The sequence below is a fragment of the Stenella coeruleoalba genome (genome assembly GCF_951394435.1).
Source record: "Stenella coeruleoalba genome assembly, chromosome: 11".
In the NCBI taxonomy this organism is placed as follows: Eukaryota; Metazoa; Chordata; class Mammalia; order Artiodactyla; family Delphinidae; genus Stenella; species Stenella coeruleoalba.
The window spans coordinates 90,570,814-90,592,332 of NC_137157.1; the positions used below are offsets into that span (position 1 = coordinate 90,570,814).

A 21,519-nucleotide genomic window follows, 5' to 3' on the forward strand; every position below is an offset into this window, starting at 1 on the left:
AGGCTAAGTCAAGGGAGTGTTACACCAGGCAATTCCTGTCCTGTCCCAGGAGGTCTGGAGGCAGCCTTTCCGTGATCACTCACAAGATCTCTTTCATGTCATGATCTGAGGAAGTCCATTCTCCTTGTAGGCCCTGCAGTGGGGGATGCAACTCCCAGTGTAGAGGTGTGATCAGCTGGGACATGGTAAATCACTAGAGGGCCATTCAGGTTAACCTGAAGAGTGGCAACAGCCCAGCTTTTATTAAAATTTTTTTGTAGCACAACACCGTAAATCAACTATACTCCAATAAAATTAAAAAAAAAATTTTGGCGGCCGACCACCATGATTGATTGAATTTATCATTTCATATATTGTATTTGGTCAGTTTTAAACTGTAAATAGAGTTACTTCCGGGGAAAATTTGTAGGGCTACTTTCTCTCGCTGTCTTCTTTTGCTATTTTATGGTTTTCTTGTAATGATTTGCTTTCAAGTTTTTTCTCTTATCTTTTTTGTATCTACTATAGTTTCTCTTTGTGGTTAGCTCAAGGCATGCATAAAATATCTTGTAGTTGTAGCCATCTGTTTTAGGTTGATAACACGTTAACTTCAATTGCATACAAGAACTCTGTACTTTTACTCTCCTGTCCCCACACTTTCTATATTGTGTGCCCAATAACAAATTTTTATCATTTAACTTTTATATTAAGCTTAAACATAACTTAGGTACCACCATTACAATATTACTTTACTCTGCATTTTTTTTTTTAACATCTTTATTGGGGTATAATTGCTTTACAATGGTGTGTTAGTTTCTGCTTTATAACAAAGTGAATCAGTCATACATAAACATATGTTCCCATATGTCTTCCCTCTTGCGTCTCCCTCCCTCCCTCCCACCCTCCCTATCCCACCCCTCCAGCTGTCACAAAGCACCGAGCCAATATCCCTGTGCCATGCGGCTGCTTCCCACTAGCTATCTACCTTACTACGTTTGTTAGTGTGTATATGCCCATGACTCTCTCTCGCCCTGTCACAGCTCACCCTTCCCCCTCCCTAGTCTGCATTTTTTAATATATTTACCTTTGCCATGAGATTTATGCTCTCATATGCTTTTGCGTTGCTGTTTAGTATGTTTTCATTTCAATTTGAAGAACTCCTTAAGCATTTCTGTAAGGCAGGTCTAGTGGTGATGAGCTATCTTAGTTTTTGCTTATCTGGGAAAGACTCTATCTCTCCTCCATTTTTAGAGGATAATTTTGCCGGTATAATATTTTTGGTTGGCAGGGTTTTTTCTTTCAGGTACTTTGAACATATCATTGCACTGTTTCCTTGCCTACAAGATTTGGGCTGAGAAATCCACTGATAGTCTTATAGGGGTTCCATTTCATGTGATGAGTCACTTTTCTCTTGCTGCTTTCAGAATCCTAGAGCTTAGTCAACAGCTTTCCCATCCACCCAGCTGAGTGTGTAACGGGTCACTCTTGACTCCTCCCTCTCTCTAATGCCCCAGGTCCAATGAAATATCTTCTTATCATTTTACCTTTTAGATGTCTCTTGAACCCACTTCCACTGCCACGGCCCTCATCTGGCCCCCTTCACTTCTCGCCTAAACCACAGAAGCAGCCTCTTAATTTGCTCCATGACCCCACTCCTGCCTCTCTCTAGGTCATTTCTTCCATGGCAGCCTAAGTGCTCTTTACAACATTTATCTGATCATGTCCCTTTCTTGACTCTTAGGGTAAAGTTCCAAATTCGTAATGGCTCACAGGAAACCCCCTGGCCTACACTTGCCTACTCCTCTGGCATCCTTTACTGCCCTGGACTAGCTTTCTTCACTTCAGCCATACTATATCTCTTTCAGTTCCTCAAATATCCATGCCCCCTCCCACTTCTGGGCCTCTGCACAAGCTCTGTCCCAGCCTCACATGCTCTCCCTCACTTCCCATTCAGCTAACACCTGTTCATCCTCCAGGGCTCAGCTCAAAGGTTACTTTCTCGGGGACGCGTCCTTGACTTTCCAGAATAGGTTAGGTTAATCTGCCATGTGCTCCCACAGCACTCTGCACTGTTTTTCATTGTTGAGTTTAGTTATTCATGATTATTTATTTAATGTTTGTCTTCCCCACCAGTAGACATGTGTTCCATGAAGACGTTAATGTATCCATGTCATTCATGGCTGTATGCCCAGTGCCCTTCCAATGCCCCGTCAAGTCCCAATAATAGTTGCTGACTGGGTGAGTGAAACACAGATCTTCCTAGTTAAGGATTCAGTTTCAATGTGAAGGATTCAGTTTCAATGTGCAACTATAACCTAAAAGCTAATAATCTATCATATTTGTGCTTGCCTTGAACACTTTGACCTTTATTTTCCATCTTACAAAGCGTTTTTGGTATATACAATACTGCCCTCTTCCTCTTTTCCCTCTTCTCAGTGATGTGTCACCAGTGATTTTTTTTAATTGGGTGAGGCGCAGGTAATCTTGTTTATAACTCTGACCTTTCTGTGAGCAAACACGCAAAGTGAACTTTGGTTTATCTCCTACTGTAATGTAGCTGCTAATTGCCGACAGGAAGGCTGTATTCTGTGGTCCACGTGACCAGTGGGGTGACCAGAAAGGAGCGTGGGGAAGAGTAGACCACGGGACTCAGTGACAGGCTGTTCATTTGGAGTTCCTGCTTCCCTGAAAGGCCCAGAGTAAAGCAAGGAGTATGGTGCTGAGGTGAGGGAGGTCATGAAGACGCCACTGTTGGCCTTGGCTTTGTGGTCACTGCTCCTCCGACCAGGGCTTTTGTTCTGGACCTCCCAAGTGAGTCAGAACTGCCACAATGGCAGCTACGAGATCACTGTGCTGATGGTGAACAACTCGGCCTTCCCAGAGTCCCAGGTTAACTTGAAAGATGTGGTGAACGCGGGAATGGAAATAGTGAGACAGCGTCTGCTTGAAGCTGGTAAGAAGATGGTAACAGAATTCTCCTCCCTGTTACCACCTCTGGGGTCAGAGGGTTGCTAAGCGAAGACCTGTGTTCTCTGCCTGATCACCCAACCTTCTCTAAGGGCCTGGCCCACAGGCCTTTTCTATTTCAAGGCAATAGATCCTCAAAGAGAAGGATTTGAGCCCTACCTCAATGAGTTCACTCATGATCTACTCTGCTTTGGGGATGGCCCCGACCCAGGTGTTCACAGCAGTGAAATGTCCCAGCTAAAGCTGGATTTAACTTAACTGGACTTAAGTAGATAACACTACTCAGCATCAGGAAGGCATTATGTTTCCTTCTGTAGCTTCTCAGAGGCAAGATTTGGTCTGTGTCTGAGATTTCACAGGGTTACCAGTCAAGAAGATGAATTAAGTAAAGATCCAGGTGCTAACTCTTTCACTGGGATTTTTAATCCATCTATTCACTCTTGACATCTCTGGTGGCTGTTATTATAAGATACAGTCAATATGATAAATTTGCAGTCAAATTCAGTGTTGAAGTTCTTTATTGTATCTCTTTTTTGGGGGGTATAAGAAAATTATTTTATTTTACTTTTTAAAATGTTTTATTGAAGTATAGTTGATTTACAATGTTGTGTTGATTTCTGGTGTACAGCAAAGTCATTCAGTTTGTGTGTGTGTGTGTGTGTGTGTGGTGTGTGTGTATTCTTTTCCATTATGGTTTATCACAGGATGAATATAGTTCCCTGTGCTCTACAATAGGACCTTGTTGTTTATCCATACTATATATGCTAGTTTGCATGTATCTCTTAATTATTAAAATAAGCTATACCAGTAGATAAAACATGTAGAATAAAGGGGAAAAAGTCACCCCTGATAATTTCCAGCCACCTGGATATTTCCAGTATCTTTTCATATGCCTCTGAGTTTCTTGTTTTTAAGAACATAGTTGAGGTCACTATGGCACAGAAACAATTTTCTGTCCTTCTTATTTCATTTCACATGATTCTACAAGTGGCTTTCCTAGAGCTGCATAATCTTCTTAGCATCATGTGAATGAATGACCAATACCCCTTAGAGTAGATATCCTCCCAAATCATGTAATAATTCCCTATGGTAGGACATTCCATTGTTTTTAATTTCTCACGATTATTTAAAAACTACTACAATAAACATTTTTATGTACATAGTTTTTTTCCATGCTTTGAGGTGAGATTGCCGTAAGTATAATTACTGAGTCAATGAGTATTTCATACATCTTAATGGTTATTTATGGTTCTAAGGAGAGGATGTCTTAATTTTCTCTATTTAAATTTTGTGGTAATAATAGCAATAGGTATCATAGATCATATATGTGTAATAACTGTCTTCTGTGCAGTATACATTTCTTCAGTCCTTTCTGAGACTGGATTCAGATATAAATGGATGGATCTGATCTAGCGCTGTAATGGAACTAGGAGGTCATTTAATAAAATCCCCTTATTTACCTGGGCAGTGTGGTATAGTGGAAAGAACATTTGATTCGCAGTCTGGGGACCTGAATTGGAGTCCCTGCCAATCTCATGTGAGCTATTTCCCTTGGTCTCCCTGAACTTGGTGTTCTTGTTTTTTGAGTACCTGTCAAGTGCTAAGTAAGATATAGAATCTCTTTACTCGCCACAGCTCTGTACGATCAACACTGCTGACACTGTTTCACAGCAGAGGTTTAACAACTTTGCTGCAGTCATACAAGTTGTCTGTTTGAAATGAGAGTCAAACCCCTATCTGTCAGATTCCACAGAGTGTATCATGTCACCACTGTAAGATCTTTACCCATCCATTGCTCGTGAAAATAAGGTAGTGGGACACTGTGGTTAGAAGCAGAGATTTGGAATCGGACAGACCTTGGTTCATATTCCAGCCTTTTATCCAACCATTCATCACCAGTGACCTCACGCAAGTTACTTACATTTTCTGAGCCTCAGTTCCCTCACCTGTAAAATGACGATAAATAGTAGTTTCCTTCTGTGGGTGTGGTGTGAATTAAATGAGGAGGTTCACATAAAGTACCTAATTCACTGACTAATACATAGCCAGAGCTCCATAAATGGCTGTTGTTTTATTGTTGCTGCTCTTACTGTTGTGCTTGTGAAGGACGTTGATATTGTGTTTGTTGCTGTGGTGTCGGAACACGTTACCAGGCATATCTCAAAAGTGAAGCCTGATTTGAAGTCATCCCATCCCATTGTCTAAAAAGTGTTCAGTATTTTCTTGAGAAATCACTTGGGATTTGGGGAGATAAAAGTAAGCAAAAGGACATCACAGCACCATAATCATGAGAGGCGGCAGCTCACCACAGTACGTTCTACAGAAGTGGTTCTCAAACTTCCCATCTCAAGGCCTTTTTACACGCTTAAAAATAATCATGGGTTCTAAAGCGTTTCGTTTATGTTACATTTATCAATGTTTATTATATGGGAAATTAAAACTGAAAAATGTTCAAAATATTTTCTTATTGATGCAGTTAAAATAACAATTGTAAGAATTTGTTAACATAAATAAAATTTCATATTAAAGAAAACATATTTCTCAAACCAAAAACTCTTAGAAGTAGGTGGGAAAAGTGGCAGAAATTCACATTTTAGCAAATCTCTAATATCAGGCTTAATAGAAAATGATTGGATTCTCCTATCTGCTTCTGCAATTAAAATGTTGCCATACTACATATTATGTAGCCTCTGGAAAACCTCACTATATGCTCGTGAATGTCTTAAACTAATAGAATAGTTTCGACCCCATGGACCTCCTGAAAGAGTCTCAAGGTGCCTCAGGGGTCTGTGGCACACACTTCGAGAACCACTGCTCTATAGCATATTGGTTCCAGAATCAGACTGCCCTATGTTCAAAACCCAGCTCCACTCCCTGCCAGCTGGGAACCCTGAGCAAGTTAACTTACCTCTCTAGATCTCCTCTTTCTAGAGAGGTAGAAAAATAAAGTCTCATGGCTGGTATAAACTTCCTGAGAAATAACACTAGCCTTCTCTTTCCCCTCATTTCTGGATAATAGGCCTAAATGTGACCGTGAATGCCAGCTTTATCAATTCGGAAGGTATGATTTATAAGTCCAGTGACTGCCGGAGTAGCACCTGTGAAGGCCTCGACCTACTCAGGACGATTTCAGTGAGTACCTGCCTTCGCAGAGTCAGCTCACACCCTCCTGCCTCAGGAGGGCCGCAGCGTGAGCTCGGGCACTGGCCCGCCAGGATCTCTCACATCGTCTCCAGCTATGCAGCTGAGTGATTTGGGGACCAGGTGCTCCGACTGTATCCCCATCTATTTCCCAAGTGATAGGCACCCTCCAGGAATCTAGGAAAGCGGGGAGAACCTTAGCTATGTTCTGTCTGTACACGTTCAGTGGTATGGAGGGGAATTATTTTGTTTTCAGCTGTTTTTAGAACTTTTAACAAATCTAAATGTTGGTATTAACTGGTTTGCCTTCGTGTCCCTCAAGAAAAATCTGAGGTGCCCCATTAAAAAATATACTCTAAAGCCTTACACCAGACACCTGTTACAGTCATCACCATATGCACGGTCGCAGGTTTATCGCTTAAGGGCTGAATCTGAAACCTAACTTTAAAGTAGTAACTGTAATGTCAATCCGTAGAAATGGGAAGACAGAGATTCTTGCCTAGTTCCTCCTGCCAACTCCATCCCCAACCAGAGCTTTCTGGAACTGAAGAGTAGTCCAAGCTCTCTAGAGGCAGGTAGGGTGTGAGATGTCCCTTTGGTACAGAGACCTAAGGGAAGGCCGTCCAGGAAGCTGAGCACTGGGCACAGATCCATGGCTCTGAAGCTCTCATCAGTAACATCACATCGACCAGATTGGCCGCACTCCTGTCAGGAAGTGGTCATTCTTTTTTTGCGGTACGCGGGCCTCTCACTGCTGTGGCCTCTCCCGTTGCGGAGCACAGGCTCCGGACGCGCAGGCTCAGCGGCCATGGCTCACGGGCCCAGCCGCTCTGCGGCATGTGGGATCTTCCCGGACCGGGGCACGAACCCGCGTCCCCTGCACCGGCAGGCGGACTCTCAACCACTGCACCACCAGGGGAGCCCAGGAAGTGGTCATTCTTGATCATGGGAGGGCAAGGAGCGAGCAAGGGGAGTTTAATAAACAGGTGTGGCTCATCCCTGTCTCCGGAGGTGGGAGGTCCCACCTCATTCTCCAACACCAACAACAGAATGCTCCTAATCAGTTTCCCCTTGAGAAAGAGTGGAATTAAGATCTATAGTCTCTCACCCGGCCACACTGCATTTTGTTCTCTCCAGCCCCGCTTTGTAGCTCTCCCTAAACCCGAAACTTGCCCTGTCCTTGCATAGCACCTCCAAATCTAGCGTCTTCACCCCTTGACCTACAGATAACTGCTAATGTGACAGTCTGCCAGTCCCTCTCCCACCACTGGACATCCTCCTCTTGATAGAGTCCAGGGTCACGTCAGTCAGCTCACCTTCAGTGGGATGCCCTTCCCTCCATCCGCAGCCTCTCCCCTCTCGGACCCCTTTATCCCTCGGCTGGCCCTCGCCCAGCCCAAGGCATGCACGCGGCTCCTTTCTGCTCTACATTCTAACATCTCGAGAGGCCCGCTTTCTAGCCTTCTGGGAGCCTTCCCCTTGCTGGTTCTTTCCTGTGCATTGATTCACAGTTTTAGTTTTAGGAATTGGTTGTTATTTTTTTCTCCTACAGGGGACCAAACGGATGGGATGTGTCCTCATGGGGCCCACGTGTACCTATTCCACCTTCCAGATGTAGTAAGTAGTCTGGTTTGTTGTTTTCATGCCCCTGTGAATTGAAGTCAGGACATCATATCAAGATTTAACTGATGTATCAAACAGCAGTCTACTCAGGGCAATACAATTGAGGGTGCCATGGCCCTCGTATGTTACAGTCTCTCTATAACTGTCATTCCCTCATCCCGGTAACTCTGCCTTTGCTCAGTGTGGGGTGGATGACAGTAGATATTCCACTTCTGTTACTAACATCTGAGCTTGAAAAGCAAAAAGGTGGAGGTGAAAAGTTAGACTCCAGGCAGGACACAGGGAAGATAGTGAACTTAGATATTTTGAGAGTTGAATAAAGGAAATCTTCCCAGAAGTATGGGCAGAATGTGCCCAAACACAAAGGAAAGTGCAGCACCCTAGGGCATTAACAGGGCTCTGTTCCCTCCTTAGGGCTGTAAGAATAGGGAAGGTAGCAGGGTTCTTATTTCAAAGCACTATTTGAGGATTATATATATAACATACTAAAGTACTTTGCACAGTGCCCTTATCAGCTTAGAAAAAAAAGAAAAAGCTTCCACTGTATTTAGAGTGAAAATACTTCCTGGCTTTGGGAAAATCGCCCTCATCCCTTTCGATCATTTCACTCGGCGTAATTCTCCTCACTGCAAAACACTTTGTTCCGCCAGATCACCTCTCCCCCAATCCAAATCCCTCTCACAGGCCTTTCTTTCCCCTTTTTCATCTCCCCGTGAATCAAGGATCACCCTTTGTCTACACAGAGAAAACTATGCTGAAGGAACACTTGCAATAGGTTTTGAAGGGTAGACATTAGACTTGTGAAATTTCTGTTGCAAAGTCTGCTTCTCACACCTCCCACCCAGCTGTATAAACAGACTCAGACGTTCAAACCCACACAGACCATAGACACCCCACAGAAGCACATTTGACCTCATCTTCTGTACCGAAGTGCAGACGAATACAGAATCTTATCTTCCTTGTGCTCATTCCAGCTGTCATCTACCTGACCATTTACTGATATTGCTGGCGAGTGTGCCCAGAAGGAAAGGAGAAGTAGAACATTGATTCACCACTTATGAGGAACTTCCATGTGCAAAGACGCATTTTTGTTGTGTCAGAGCGGAGACAATTAATAGAGAAGGTGACGAGGACACTGGTGACCAATACAAGGCAGAGTGGAACAGGTTCCCTCAGAGAAGTACAAGCAAGGCGCTATGGAGGCACAGAGGGAATGGTCCCTCTGGTTGGGAGAATTAAGCTTCAAGAGGAGAAAGACTTCATGAAGGAGATGGTATATGAGTTGAGTGTTGAAGAATGGGTTAAATTGTAATGGGTAGAGGTGATGTGATCAGCATCCCAGCCAGCAGAGGGAGAAGCATATGTGAAAGCAAAGCATCAGGGAAGTGTAGAAAATTTGTGAAAGTCTGTATTAACTGGAGTGAAAGAGATGTATAGGGGAGTAGTAGAGAGAAAACTAGGAAAATTAGACAGGGCCGTATTTGGGTGGCCATGAGTTCTAAGTGAGGGAAGGGTTTTTAATTAGATTTGCATCAGAAACCACTAAAACAGCAGGGAAGTACCATCAGAAGCAGCTCAACTTTGGGGAAGAATGATTGGAAACAGTGTAGAGGAAAGGCTGGAGCCCACCAGGAGAGACTGAGGACAGGAAAATCAGGGGAGGAAGAGATCCTGAACTAGTGAGGAAGCAGTCGACTTGGAATAGGTGTATCGCCTTAAAGATATTTAAAAGTAGAATCAATAGCATTTGATAACTGATCGGATACTGGAGTGTGGGACGAAAAGTAGTTGTTGAAAAGGCTTTGAGATGTCAAAACGCTAAAAGAAATGGGAAAATCAGGATAAGGAACAGTTCTGAGAAACAAAACTAAGAGACAAATTTAACTGTGGCCGTGAGGAGTTTGAAATGCAAGCAGGACACCCAAGTGAAACCTTTCAGTGGAGCACCGAAGATGGAAGGGGAGGTCATTTTCCTCCCTTTATCAAATACATCTTAAGCATCTACACATAAAGCAGGCAGACCGGAAATGCTGCGGTGAACAAGCTGGGCGTGATTCCACCTTCGTGGCGCTTGCAGTCTGGTGGAGGAGACAGGTATTCAACAGGTTCTCACCTATGATTCCTGGTCTTAGTTATCAAGGAACGCTCTCCTGATGGATAAAGAGATGTTTAATTAAGGACCTGATGGATGAGTAAGTATCAGCCAGGCAAAGACAGAGGGGAGCAGCATTTCTGGCATCTGTAAAGACCCTGGTAGAAAATAAAGCTTGCTATGCTTAAGGGACCACAAGAAGACCCGTGGGCCAAGCAGCGGAAGGAAAACAGTAAGGTCCTCAGGTGATGTCTGTCTCAAAGGCCATCCGTAGAAGAGCTGGCAATAAGGCAATGCATGGAGGGAAGCTGCAGAGGGCATCTTCTGGGCTTTACAACATTTGTAGTAGCCATGGTGGCCCATTTTCTATTTTTTCTCTGCCCTACTCCCCGAAGTCCATATGTCCTAGCCTAGATGTTAGGACAACCCAATGACAACTCATTTTAGAATACATCGAAGTAACCAAGCCACATATACAAGAAGACACCCAGAGTATGTGTAGAACATAGCATACGTTCAGTAAATATTGTTTTAGATTCACCTGTAAGGGACAGACCTATATCCATGGAACACCTGCTTGAGTGACCCTGTTTCATTTTTGTTATTTATACCCACACGCTGAAACAGCTTAAAGAGGGATCTTATTTGTACTACTTAGGTTGTTAATCCTGATACTGGTTTCTCTCTCACCCCTTGGCATAGCCTTGACACAGATTTGAAGTATCCCATGATTTCAGCTGGAAGTTTTGGATTGTCGTGTGACTACAAAGAAACTTTAACCAGGCTGATGTCTCCAGCTAGGAAGTTGACGTACTTCTTGGTTGACTTTTGGAAGGTCAATTATTTTCCATTCAAAACTTTTTCCTGGAGCAGTACCTATGTTTTCAAGAATGGTACCGAGTCTGAGGACTGTTTCTGGTAAGCAGGACCATTAATGTCCTTCTGGCGCTTAGCAGGGAGAGAAGCCATAAACTCTCAGCAGGCCACTAGTTATTATCAGACATGCCTTCCATGAATAGTAGCATTGGGAATGGAAACCAGCCCACTTTCTTACACACAAGTGGTACATAGCTTACATTAATTGATTTCATCCTTAAGCTGTAGATATATTTAGATAAGGCTGTTTGTTACTCCTGTTTGAACTAGGTATATTAAGCATAGCTCTCTGAAGTAGATACCCATTAACTTTAGGTCAAATTGAAATTTCACTTGGAAGTGTACAACACTTCACTGATTCCATGATCTAAATCAGTAGCAACAGGTAAAAATGTCTGTTTTTTTTTTTTAACAGCAACTTTCTTTGAGTCCTTACTTTTTGCCAAACATTGCACTAAGCACTTTTTTTTTTTTTTTTTGGTTTGAAGCCATTTTTTTTTTTAATTGGAGTAAAATTGCTTTACAGTGTTGTGTTAGTTTCTGCTGTACAACAAAGTGAATCAGCTATATGCATATCTATATCCCCTCCCTTTTGGACCTCCCTCCCACCTAGGTCATCACAGAGCACAGAGCTGAGTTCCCTGTGCTATACAGCAGGTTCCCACTGGCTATCTGTTTTACATATGGTAGAGTATTTATGTCAAACCTAATCTCCCAATTCGTCCCACCCACCTCTTTCCCCACTGCGTCAACATGTCCGTTCTCTACATCTACGTCTCTCTTTTTAAAAGAATTTTTATTGGAGTAAAGTACAGCTGATTTACAATGTTGTGTTAGTTTTGCTGTACAGCAAATGAAAAATGTCTTTTCAAGAACATGTTTTAAAAGTTACCTAATATTTATTTCCTAAAAGGAGTGCATGGAGTTATTCAAGGTGGCCACAATTTTCTTCCTGACCTCTACCCAAATTGTTATTAACTACTAGAATGTAGTGGTGTAAGAAGGAGAGTCTGATGTTGAGGCTGACAGTCTTAGGATATGAGGTCTAAGATTCAATTGAATAATGAACGTTTATTCTATAGGATGTGCAGCTAATGTTTCATATTAATAAAAAGGAATCATATGGAGTGTGTTATATGTCTTGAGAACGCTGAATAAATGTTTTTTAAACATATTTTCAAAAAGTTGCATTTTCTCTTAGAGTTTTTTAGTTAACAGTGATCTGATTTATTTTGTTGTCTCAGTGTGATTGACATAAAGTGTCTATGTAATCGTAAGTACGTTGACTAAATTTTTTTCTAATTCTTCCCAAATGGCATAAGTGACCTAGCAATGAATATTTATATATTGTAGATTTATTATTTATTTATTTCTTGGCTGCGTCGGATCTTAGTTGCGGCACGCAGGCTGTAGTTGAGGCGTGCAAGCTCAGTAGTTGTGACATGCGGGCTTAGTTGCCCCAGCATTTGGGATCTTCGTTCCCTGACCAGAGATCACACCCACGTGCCCTGCATTGTAAGGTGGATTCTTTACTACTCGACCACCAGGGAAGTCCCAATAAATATATTTTCATGAAGGTAAACCCTCTAAAGAAAAGAGAACAAGTACTATGATCTCCATTTTACAGATAAGGAGAAGGGAAACGAGAAGTAAATGCTGTCATATTACCGTGCAACATGATAGCAGAGAATGTGCATTCTGCCTGTCCTACACCAGTTAGAAATCGTTTCTCTCACAGCTTTTCAGAGGAGTAAGAGTGGTGGGGAGAGCAGGATCTTGGGTACCATTGCTAAAATAAAATCACAAGGCCCACACAACTCCAGCAAAGGTGGCAGAAAGAATCTCTTGAAGGAGTCTGCAGTAGCTCTCCACCAAAGCATCCAGAGGACCAAAATAGGGTACCCCTGGGAACACACAAGAATCAGCCCTAAGGCAGCACCCTAGAAAGTTTGGGGTGAACTTAGAGCACACAAAAGTCCTTTCCACACAGTAGGAGAAATTATTCCTATCAACTCTGAATTTTTGTACTATAGATTCACAAGTTTCCATTTATCTGTGATAATGGGACAAGCAGAATAGTCTTCCTTCAGCAAATAACAAGAAGCCATTATAAGGGATTTGCCAAATGTCTACTATCTGTATATATACACGAAGATTCCCTAAAACTTTCCCTAAATTAGATGTCCGTAGTCCTAACCATTGGTATCACGCTGTGTATTGTCTATTGTGTAGAAATGAATTTTAGGTGAACAAGTCCCTGGACAGATCTGTAAACAGTGAGCAAACAACATGGAAAGCCATGAAGAAACTAAGCTGATTTCTTAGAGTTTCTCTTTTTCTCTGTTCTAGGTACCTCAATGCTCTGGAGGCTGGAGTTTCCTATTTTTCTCAGAACCTTAACTTCAAGGGGACGCTGAGAAAGGATGACGAGTTTCAGCGTATCTTAATGGGCCAGAACAGGGAAAGCAATGGTAAGAAGACATGAAGATAATTTTTGGCCAGCTACGTCCACACAACCACCACCTCCCTATGAGTCATTTTGACAAATCTACCACCACAGAGCTATCATCGTTACTGTATATTTTGTGTATATTTGCAGAGATCTGTAGCTGCGGGCACCTCCATTATACTGTTCCTTTTGCTGATTAAAACCTTATCCTCTGAGCAAAATTAGCAGAGTAATGTTGAGCAAATATATTAACATTATGAAAGTAATGATGATGCTAAAATCCAGCTTTTATAAGCCAAAAATGTTATCACGATCCACTATTAGTAAACTGCTTTTTAAGTTCACCACAATCTAATATATTGTTGGATTTGTGACGAATTCTCAAATATTCTGAACCCTCGTCCCCTGGTGACCAAGAGGATGTATTTATTGATATGTAGCCTTAAGCAAAATTACCAGTTAGGCAAGGATTGTCTCACTTTGCTTTACTCTGTCGGTATTTTACCTGCCTAATGATCTCTCAGTTATAGGCCAAGTGTGAAAGGCCAATGGGATACTAAGTTATTTGGTGATTTATTTCACTTTCCACAGAATTCTTTTTGCAAATAAGAATATATCAGGAGCAAAGGAATCAACTGTGGAATTTTCTACGAGGAAATGTTCTTGCTTGTCAGGATTTCCTGGTATCGCTTGAAGTATCATTTGCTGTTATAATTAAGCGTTTGCCATATTAAGAGCCTACCATATGCAAAACGTTAACCAGGATATGGGGAACAAGAAGTATAAGATGATTCATGTCATAAAGTGTTTACGGTTCAACTAGACAACACAGTGTGTGAACAGATCTAATGAAGTGTCTGCCAGCTTATTCATCTTACTCATCAATCCATGCATTTGGGAAATCTGGCTGCAGTGGATAGGAGAGCTTAGAGAATCAGACTGGAACTCGATCACTGAAATCACTTTCTGAGCTAAGAAGCTGCGACCAAAACCCAAGGAAAGGTGCTTAGGAAGACTTCATCAGTTCTCACATTAATTTATATCTTTTCCAGCTCCTTTACAAGTGGCAGGGCCCTTCACTTACCACTGAAAATAGCTTCTATAACTACTCCAGCCTCGTGTAATGGAATAAGCACGAAGCCAGACTCCAATACTTGACTATCAGAATTATTCATCCACCGGTTTTTTTTATCTCATTGACATTTTAGCTACAGTCTCCTTAAATCAGTAAAATTAAGGGCAAGGACTAGATGATTCTTTTTAAGATCCCATGCGGTTCTCCTCTGCTTCTATGACTGTAAATGAAAAATAAAAGGAGGGGGGGAGTAAATTGGAGGAACTGGTGTTAATCTTAAAACACGAATGTAGCATGGACTTACTGGGTTCAAATTCAGGCCCCCGGTTCCCTTCCTGCTTGGGAGTAGACTATTGTATATTTTTCTCCCTGTCTTGCTCTCTCTCCTGCAGTGATTGTTATGTGTGGTACACCAGACACCATCAACATCCTCAAGGGTGACCGAGCAGTGGCTGAAGACACTGTCATTATTCTAGTGGATTTATTCAAGTAGGTATAATATTTGGAAGAACTCTCCTCCTTTCAGAAAGGAAATACTCTAAGGATTTCTGGAAGATATTCTCTTTTCTCACGTTTTGCACAGCCTAAAATGGGATTCTGTATGAAGATAATACTTTAACCAGTGTTTCGTTTCTTCTTTATCACACCCTCATTCTTATTTAATTAATTATAGCTTTAGCAGAGATGTATGCCTTTGACATCACTATCATGTCAAATACAAAAGTTTTATGAAATCCCCATTAAACCCGCATGCTCATTCAACAAAGATCCTGGTCTTCAGCCTGATTTTAAGGTGTTTTTTTTCCAGGCAGTAATAAATCAACTAATATCCCAATCATATTTCTGAGAACGTGGGCCCTATCTATGCCTTCAATTGCTAATGGCCTTTGGTCCTAGATTATTTTTCCTTCAGCCACCTTCGGTAAGAGAAAAATTCCCGTTAAGTGAATTTGATTTACACAGTTATTCTTTGCCCTCTGTGGTATAGTCATTGGGTGGTGATCTTTTCCTCTGCACTTATCTGGAACTAAGGGGAGAAAATTCTGGAGAACAGAAACTACCTTTTATCACATTCCCTCTTTTCACTACTCATTTTCTAACATGGTTGGAGACCCCACAAACAAACTGTGCAAAGGTAATATCTGAGTCAGATGAGGCTTAAAAAAGGTGTTGCTGGTACACCTGTGTCCCTTGCCCCATCAGCTAGCTCATATGACTTCACTTATCTGATTGGATCATTAATCATTCCCTGTCCGTATTCAGACCAGAAGCTATTCCTGCACTATATCATATTTGCCTAGTCATTTCACCCACACTAAATGCACTTGTCCCAGTATTGAGAAAAATGAAGCATAGGAAGTGCAGGCCTATCTTGTTCACAAAGATAAGCTAGTCAACCGAGCCTTTTAGCTGCAGAATACGAAAAAGAGGGCAAAATGATCAACATTTTATTCCTACAGCCACACTGATAGCTGCTTTCAATAGCTGCTTTGCCCTCTGGAAGGAGGCCTCAATGTAACCAGGCTGGTGTAATTTTATTTTTAGCAAATCCTCAATCAACTGCCGAAGTGTTGGCATTCTTTTGTCACTATTCCCTAAGGACCTCTGGGTCTGTTTCGGAATGCTCATGAGATAGATTCATCTGAAACTAGACATAACTTGGGTTCAAATTCTAACTCTGACACTTCTGGTTCATTTGCCTCTTGGGTATTACTTAGTATATCTTGAGATTCTCATTTGTAAAGTGAGAATAAAAATGCCTACTTGCTAAGGATGCTTTTAGGATTAGATGTGACAATATGCGCAAACTATTCAACACAGTCCTCTGTACGTAGATGTGTTCACCTACTGTTTGCCTATTAAATGATGGTCATCCTAGTTACAGCGGTTCAAGCTTGTCAGGTTATTTGCATATTAAAACATTAAAATGATTAGGAAGCTTGGGACCCATATGATTGGCAGTGCCATCCCAGACGGTATCGAGGGTCCACAGTGTACCAGATACTGTCTAGGAGTCGAGGATACAAGGACCGATAATCTAATGTTAAGAAGCTTACAGTGTTAGAGAAAATGCTTAGTCTTTTCATGCTTATGTTTCACCATCTGGAAAGTAAATTTAATTCATAAAATTTCTCTCTATCCTATCCCTAAATCTCTAAAGTGTTATGAGCACTTAAGGAAAAGAAAGTTTCCAGGTATAAGCCAAGAGTCATTAAGCCTTGAAAAGAAGCTTATGTGCCCAGAGCCCCTAAGAAAGCTTCCTCAAATCAGTATCTGTGTTCTGGTCTTCCTTTCCGTTTGTGTATGTTAACCACAGCTGCCTAATTCCTGCTATTCAAGGTAGCAGGTGTAGAAGAAACTTATCTGGGAAAAGTAGAACATTTTGCAGGAAAAAGATGTTTTAAACTATTTCAAGCCTGCTGTATGAATTTTAGAAGCTCCATTTCTATTTTTGGAGGAATCTAATTTTCGTGAGAAACTTGTACTTTTTATTCCAGTGACCACTACTTCATGGACAATGTTACAGCCCCCGACTATATGAAAAATGTTCTTGTTCTGACACTGCTTCCTGAAAATCCTGTCTCAAATAGCTCTTTCTCCAAGAATTTATCACTGGTAAGCTTCATATACATATATATATATATATATATATATATTTTTTTTTTTTTTTTGGCAAGGGTGAAGTATCATTCTTCCATTTGGGACCCCAATTCTAAAATAAGCAATTCGTTTTTTTCACTTGTTCCAATTCACTCAACAAATGTTAACTGAGGCCAATAGCAGGATTCCTGCTACTAAAACTGTTACTATAGGTCACTGCGCTAGGCTCTAGATCAACACCACAGTGCACACTGCTGTAACATCAGAACAGAAATGACAGTGTGGGAAGATCAGAAGAAGCCCTGCTAACGTAGGGGAGGTAGAAATTAAACAATGAAAGATAAATGAAGTCCCCTACCTCTTAAAGCAACTTTCTGCTGGCCCTGATATCACAGTTCTACCTCTAGAGATACATATTCCTAGGTTAAGACATTGTCCTTTTTTTTTTAAATTAGGTTGGCCATTGTTCAGATTTGTCCAGGCGAGGCCTGGTTTATTCCTCTTATCCCAGCATCCCATCTGGTTTAGCATTTGTCCCAGAAAAAGAACCTCCAATTGGACATTAAATCATTAATGTCTCAGGACTTCCCTGGTGGTCCAGTGGTAAAGAATCCGCCTTCCAATGCTGGGAACGCGGGTTTGATCCCTGGTCAGGGAACTAAAATCCCACATGCCGCGGGGCAACTAAGCCCACGCGCCACAACTACTGAGCTCACATGCCTCAACTAGAGAGTCTGTGTGCCCACGTGCCACAAAAACTGCAGACAGAGCCCATGTGCTCTGGAGCCCACACGCCACAACTAGAGGGAGAAAGCCCGAACGCCACAACTAGAGAGAAGCCCACACGCCGCAAAGAAGACCAGACACAGTGGAAGAAAATAAAGAAATTTAAAAAAATATATTTTAAAAAATCATTAATGTCTCAATTAAATGCAAGACCCCTGCCTCTAATACCACTTTGGGTTTTATCAGTCACTGCACCTTAACGTGACTAAATTCATCGGATGTTTTCTGCCCTCAGACACAGTTGAGAGCAGGTTTGGAGAGGGAAGTGGAGGGGCAGTCTGTCCTGAGGACCCTGAACAACTTTGGGATGACAAGGCCCAAAGAGCAGTGAGGAAAGTTGGGGACCTTTGAGAGAAACACAGTTTTGCCTAGACTAGCAGTTCTAAGCCCTGTGTTTTGCAACCCTGCCAAAATTAGGGGCTGCAACCCCTTTGGGGGCTGGGTCTTAACTGATTCTTTTCATGTCATGAAAGGATGATTTCAGCAAAAGACACTGAAACCAATGAGAAGTGTTTTAGTTTTTCCTTTTTATATTTTCTAGCAAATATACTTCTGGGTGTAGTAGTATTCACATATCATTTGCACAGCTTCTAGGCTCTGGCAAAAGTCTGATTCTTCACAGGTGGGAGTTCCAAAGTGTCTGACCCGACAGAACTCACGTGGTCTCGGGGGGGCACAGAACTTTTCATCCATAGCCCATCTCTGTGAAGACAACCACACAACTGTGGCAAAGGCAGAGGAGTTCTGACCCCCTTCTTACGTTTCCCAGGGCAGACCTTTGTGGCTTGAACTAACACCCAATCAGGACTATCTCCAAAGCAAATTCAATGGTATCACCCAATCAAAACTCTTCCCACCCCATCAGGATACTCAAAGGCAGTGGGGTTGTTTTTGTTGCTATTCTCTTTTCCTCTTAAATGAAAGCGTTATTTCTATATAAAACCTTACAGGAAACGAAAATGCTGTATGTTGTCCTTCCTGGTCAAAGTAAAATATTTTCTCATCATGGGAAGGAGGAAGCACAGCTGCTTTTAGATACTTCCCTAAAGGCAGGGTATGCAGTTTATTGATCCCAAGAGAAGACAGAATTGTCACGTGGGGATGATAAAGAGCCCTGGTCCAAGAAAAGTTTTTCCAAAACTTCCTTTAATACCACCCCTACAATTCCCCTAATATTCCTTTACCTTTCCAGTTACCCTGCTGACCCCAAGAATGTGTTTCTCCAGGTTCAAGACCAGAATCTTTTTTTTTTCTTGGAACTCATTTTAAGATTTTCCTTTCTCATTCAGACAAATGATTTCGCTGCTGCCTACTTTAATGGAGTCTTGCTCTTTGGACACATGTTGAAGATATTTCTTGAAAATGGAGAAGAAGTTACCACCCCTAAATTTGCTCATGCTTTCAGGAACGTCACTTTTGAAGGTACCGGTTTCCTAGGAGCAAACAACACTTACCTAACAGTTTCTAGAGGAATCTGATGAAATATGGGCCCTATGGGCAGACTTTGGGAAGCAAAGAGAGGGTGTGGCAATAAATGGATCAACAGCTAAATACCTTTTAACTTAATTGGAGGCAAACATAATTGCATAAACCTCGGGGATGCTATAATCTATAACTAGACCCCAGTTTATGCTTCAGAACTTGAGAATCTTTGGATATCAAAGAAAGAGCAGGTAGCTCAGGCCCGGTACTTATGAACAAGCTCATCACAGGGCATTTCGGGCAGTGATGTCCTGACTCTGCTTAGAAACCAGCAAGAAGAGAAGTAGCTGCAGTTTAATTTTCGTCCTTCCATATCTCCCTTTCTGTCCTTTCACCATTGAGTATGATGTTTGCTGTGGGTTTTTCATATATGGCTTTTATTATGTTGAGGTAGTTTCCTTCTGTTCCTAGTGTGTTGAGTGTTTTATCATGAAAGTATTGAATTTTGTAAAATGCTTTTTCTGCATCAATTCATATGATCATGTGTTTTTTTTCTTCATTCTCTTGTAGTGTATTATATTGATTAATTTTTATATGTTGACCCATCCTTGCATTTCAGGAATTAATCTTATTTTGTCATGTTGTATTCTCCTTTGAATATGCTATTGAATTCTATTTACAAATATTTTGCTGAGGATTTTTAGATCAATGTTCATAAGGGATATTGGTGTGTAGTTTTCTTTTCTTTTGGTGTCATTGTCTGGCTTTGGTATCAGAGTAATTCTGGCCTCATAGAATAAGTTAGGCAGTGTTTCTCTCTCTTCAGGTTTTTGGAAAAGTTTGAGAAGGATTGGTGTTAATTATTTTTTTAATGTTTGGTAGAATTCACTGGTAAAGTCATTAGGTTCAGGGCCCTTTCTTAGGGGGTAGAGGGTCTGGAGATTTTTGACTACTGATTCAGTCTCCTTACTAGTTATCGGTCTATTCAGATTTTCTGTTTCTTCATGGTTTTGTTTTGGTAGGTTTTGTGTTTCTAGAAATTTGTTCATTTCAACTAGGTTATCAAATTTTTTGGCATACAGTTGCTCATGGTACTGCCTTATATTCCTTTTATTTCCTTAGAATTGGTTGTAATGTCTCCACTTTCGTTTATGATTTTAGTAATTCAAGTCTTCTCCTTTTTTCCTTATTCTATCCGGCTAAAGGTTTGTCAATTTTGTTGAACTTTTTGAAGAACCGACTTTTGGTTTCAATTGATTTCCTCAATTGATTTTCTATTCTGTGTTTCATTTATCTCTGCTCTAATCTTTACAACTTCCTTCCTCTGCTAGCTTTGGGTTTAATTTGTTCTTCTTTAACTAGTTCCTTAAGTTGTAAAGTTAGGGTGTTGATTTGAGACCTTTGTTGTTTTTTAATGTAAGCATTTATAGTTATAAATTTCCCCTTAACACTGCTTTCACTGTGTGTGCCCCGTAAGTTTTGGTGTGTTGTTGTTTTTTTTTTTTTTTTTTTTTTTCGGTACGTGGGCCTCTCACTGTTGTGGCCTCTCCCATTGCGGAGCACAGGCTCCAGACGCGCAGGCTCAGCGCATGGCTCACGGGCCCAGCTGCTCCGCGGCATGTGGGATCTTCTGGACCGGGGCACGAACCCGCGTCCCCTGCATCGGCAGGCGGACTCTCAACCACTGCGCCACCAGGGAAGCCCGGTGTGTTGTATTTTTATATTCATCTATCTCTAGGTCTTAAAATTTTTCCCTTGTAATTTCTTCTTTGATCCATTGATTGTTTAAGTGTGTGCTGTTTAATTTCCACAAATTGGCGAATTTTTCAGTTTTCCTTATATTATTGATTTCTAACTTCAGCTCATTGTGGTCAGAGAGGATACTTTGTATGATATCTATCTTTTAAATTTTACTGAGACTTAATTTGTTGCTTAACATATGGTCTATTCTGGAAAATGTCCTACAGGCCCTTGAGAAAAATGTGCATTCTGTTGTTGGGTAGAATGTTCTGTATTTGTCTCTTATATCTAGTTGGTTTATCATTTTGTTCAAGTCCTCTGTTTCCTTACTTATCTTCTGTCTTGTTATTCTATCCATTAGTGAAAGTGGAGAGTCCACTCCACTGTCCATCTCTCTCTCTCTTTTTTTTTTGGCTGTGCTGGGTCTTTGTTGCTGCGCACGGGCGTTCTCTAGTTGTGGCGAGCAGGGGCTACTCTTCGTTGCGGTGTGTGAGCTTCTCATTGTGGTGGCTTTTCTTGTTGTGGAGCACAGACTCTAGGCACGTGGGCTCAGTAGTTGTGGCTCGCGGGCTCTAGAGTGCAGTTTTGGTAGTTGTGGTGCACGGACTTTGTTGCTCTGCAGTATGTGGTATCTTCCTGGACCAGGGCTCAAACCCATGTCCCCTGCAGTGGCAGGCGGATTCTTAACCACTGCGCCACCAGGGAAGCCCTGTTCATCTCTTAAGTCATGTAGAAAACAAAAAGTGGAGTAACACATTGTTCTTACAA

The 21,519-nt window shown here is 41.6% G+C and overlaps 1 protein-coding gene across 8 annotated transcripts in view; it reads left to right on the forward strand.

The window, feature by feature from the left end:
• The window catches only part of GUCY2C (guanylate cyclase 2C), a 106,409-nt gene that overhangs the window by 34,363 nt on the left and 50,527 nt on the right, over positions 1 to 21,519 (forward strand). For 5 of the 8 annotated variants that reach the window (XM_079936430.1, XM_079936426.1, XM_079936429.1 and 2 more), the window contains exons 4-7: positions 13,028 to 13,149; positions 14,595 to 14,691; positions 16,701 to 16,818; positions 18,879 to 19,011. In XM_079936430.1, the coding sequence (XP_079792556.1) occupies positions 13,028 to 13,149; positions 14,595 to 14,691; positions 16,701 to 16,818; positions 18,879 to 19,011 (470 nt within the window). Of the gene's footprint in view, positions 1 to 2,646; positions 2,933 to 5,965; positions 6,079 to 7,639; positions 7,705 to 10,504; positions 10,721 to 13,027; positions 13,150 to 14,594; positions 14,692 to 16,700; positions 16,819 to 18,878; positions 19,012 to 21,519 lie in introns of those variants that run through there. The other 3 variants (XM_079936433.1, XM_079936427.1, XM_079936432.1) reach the window with 3 other exon arrangements.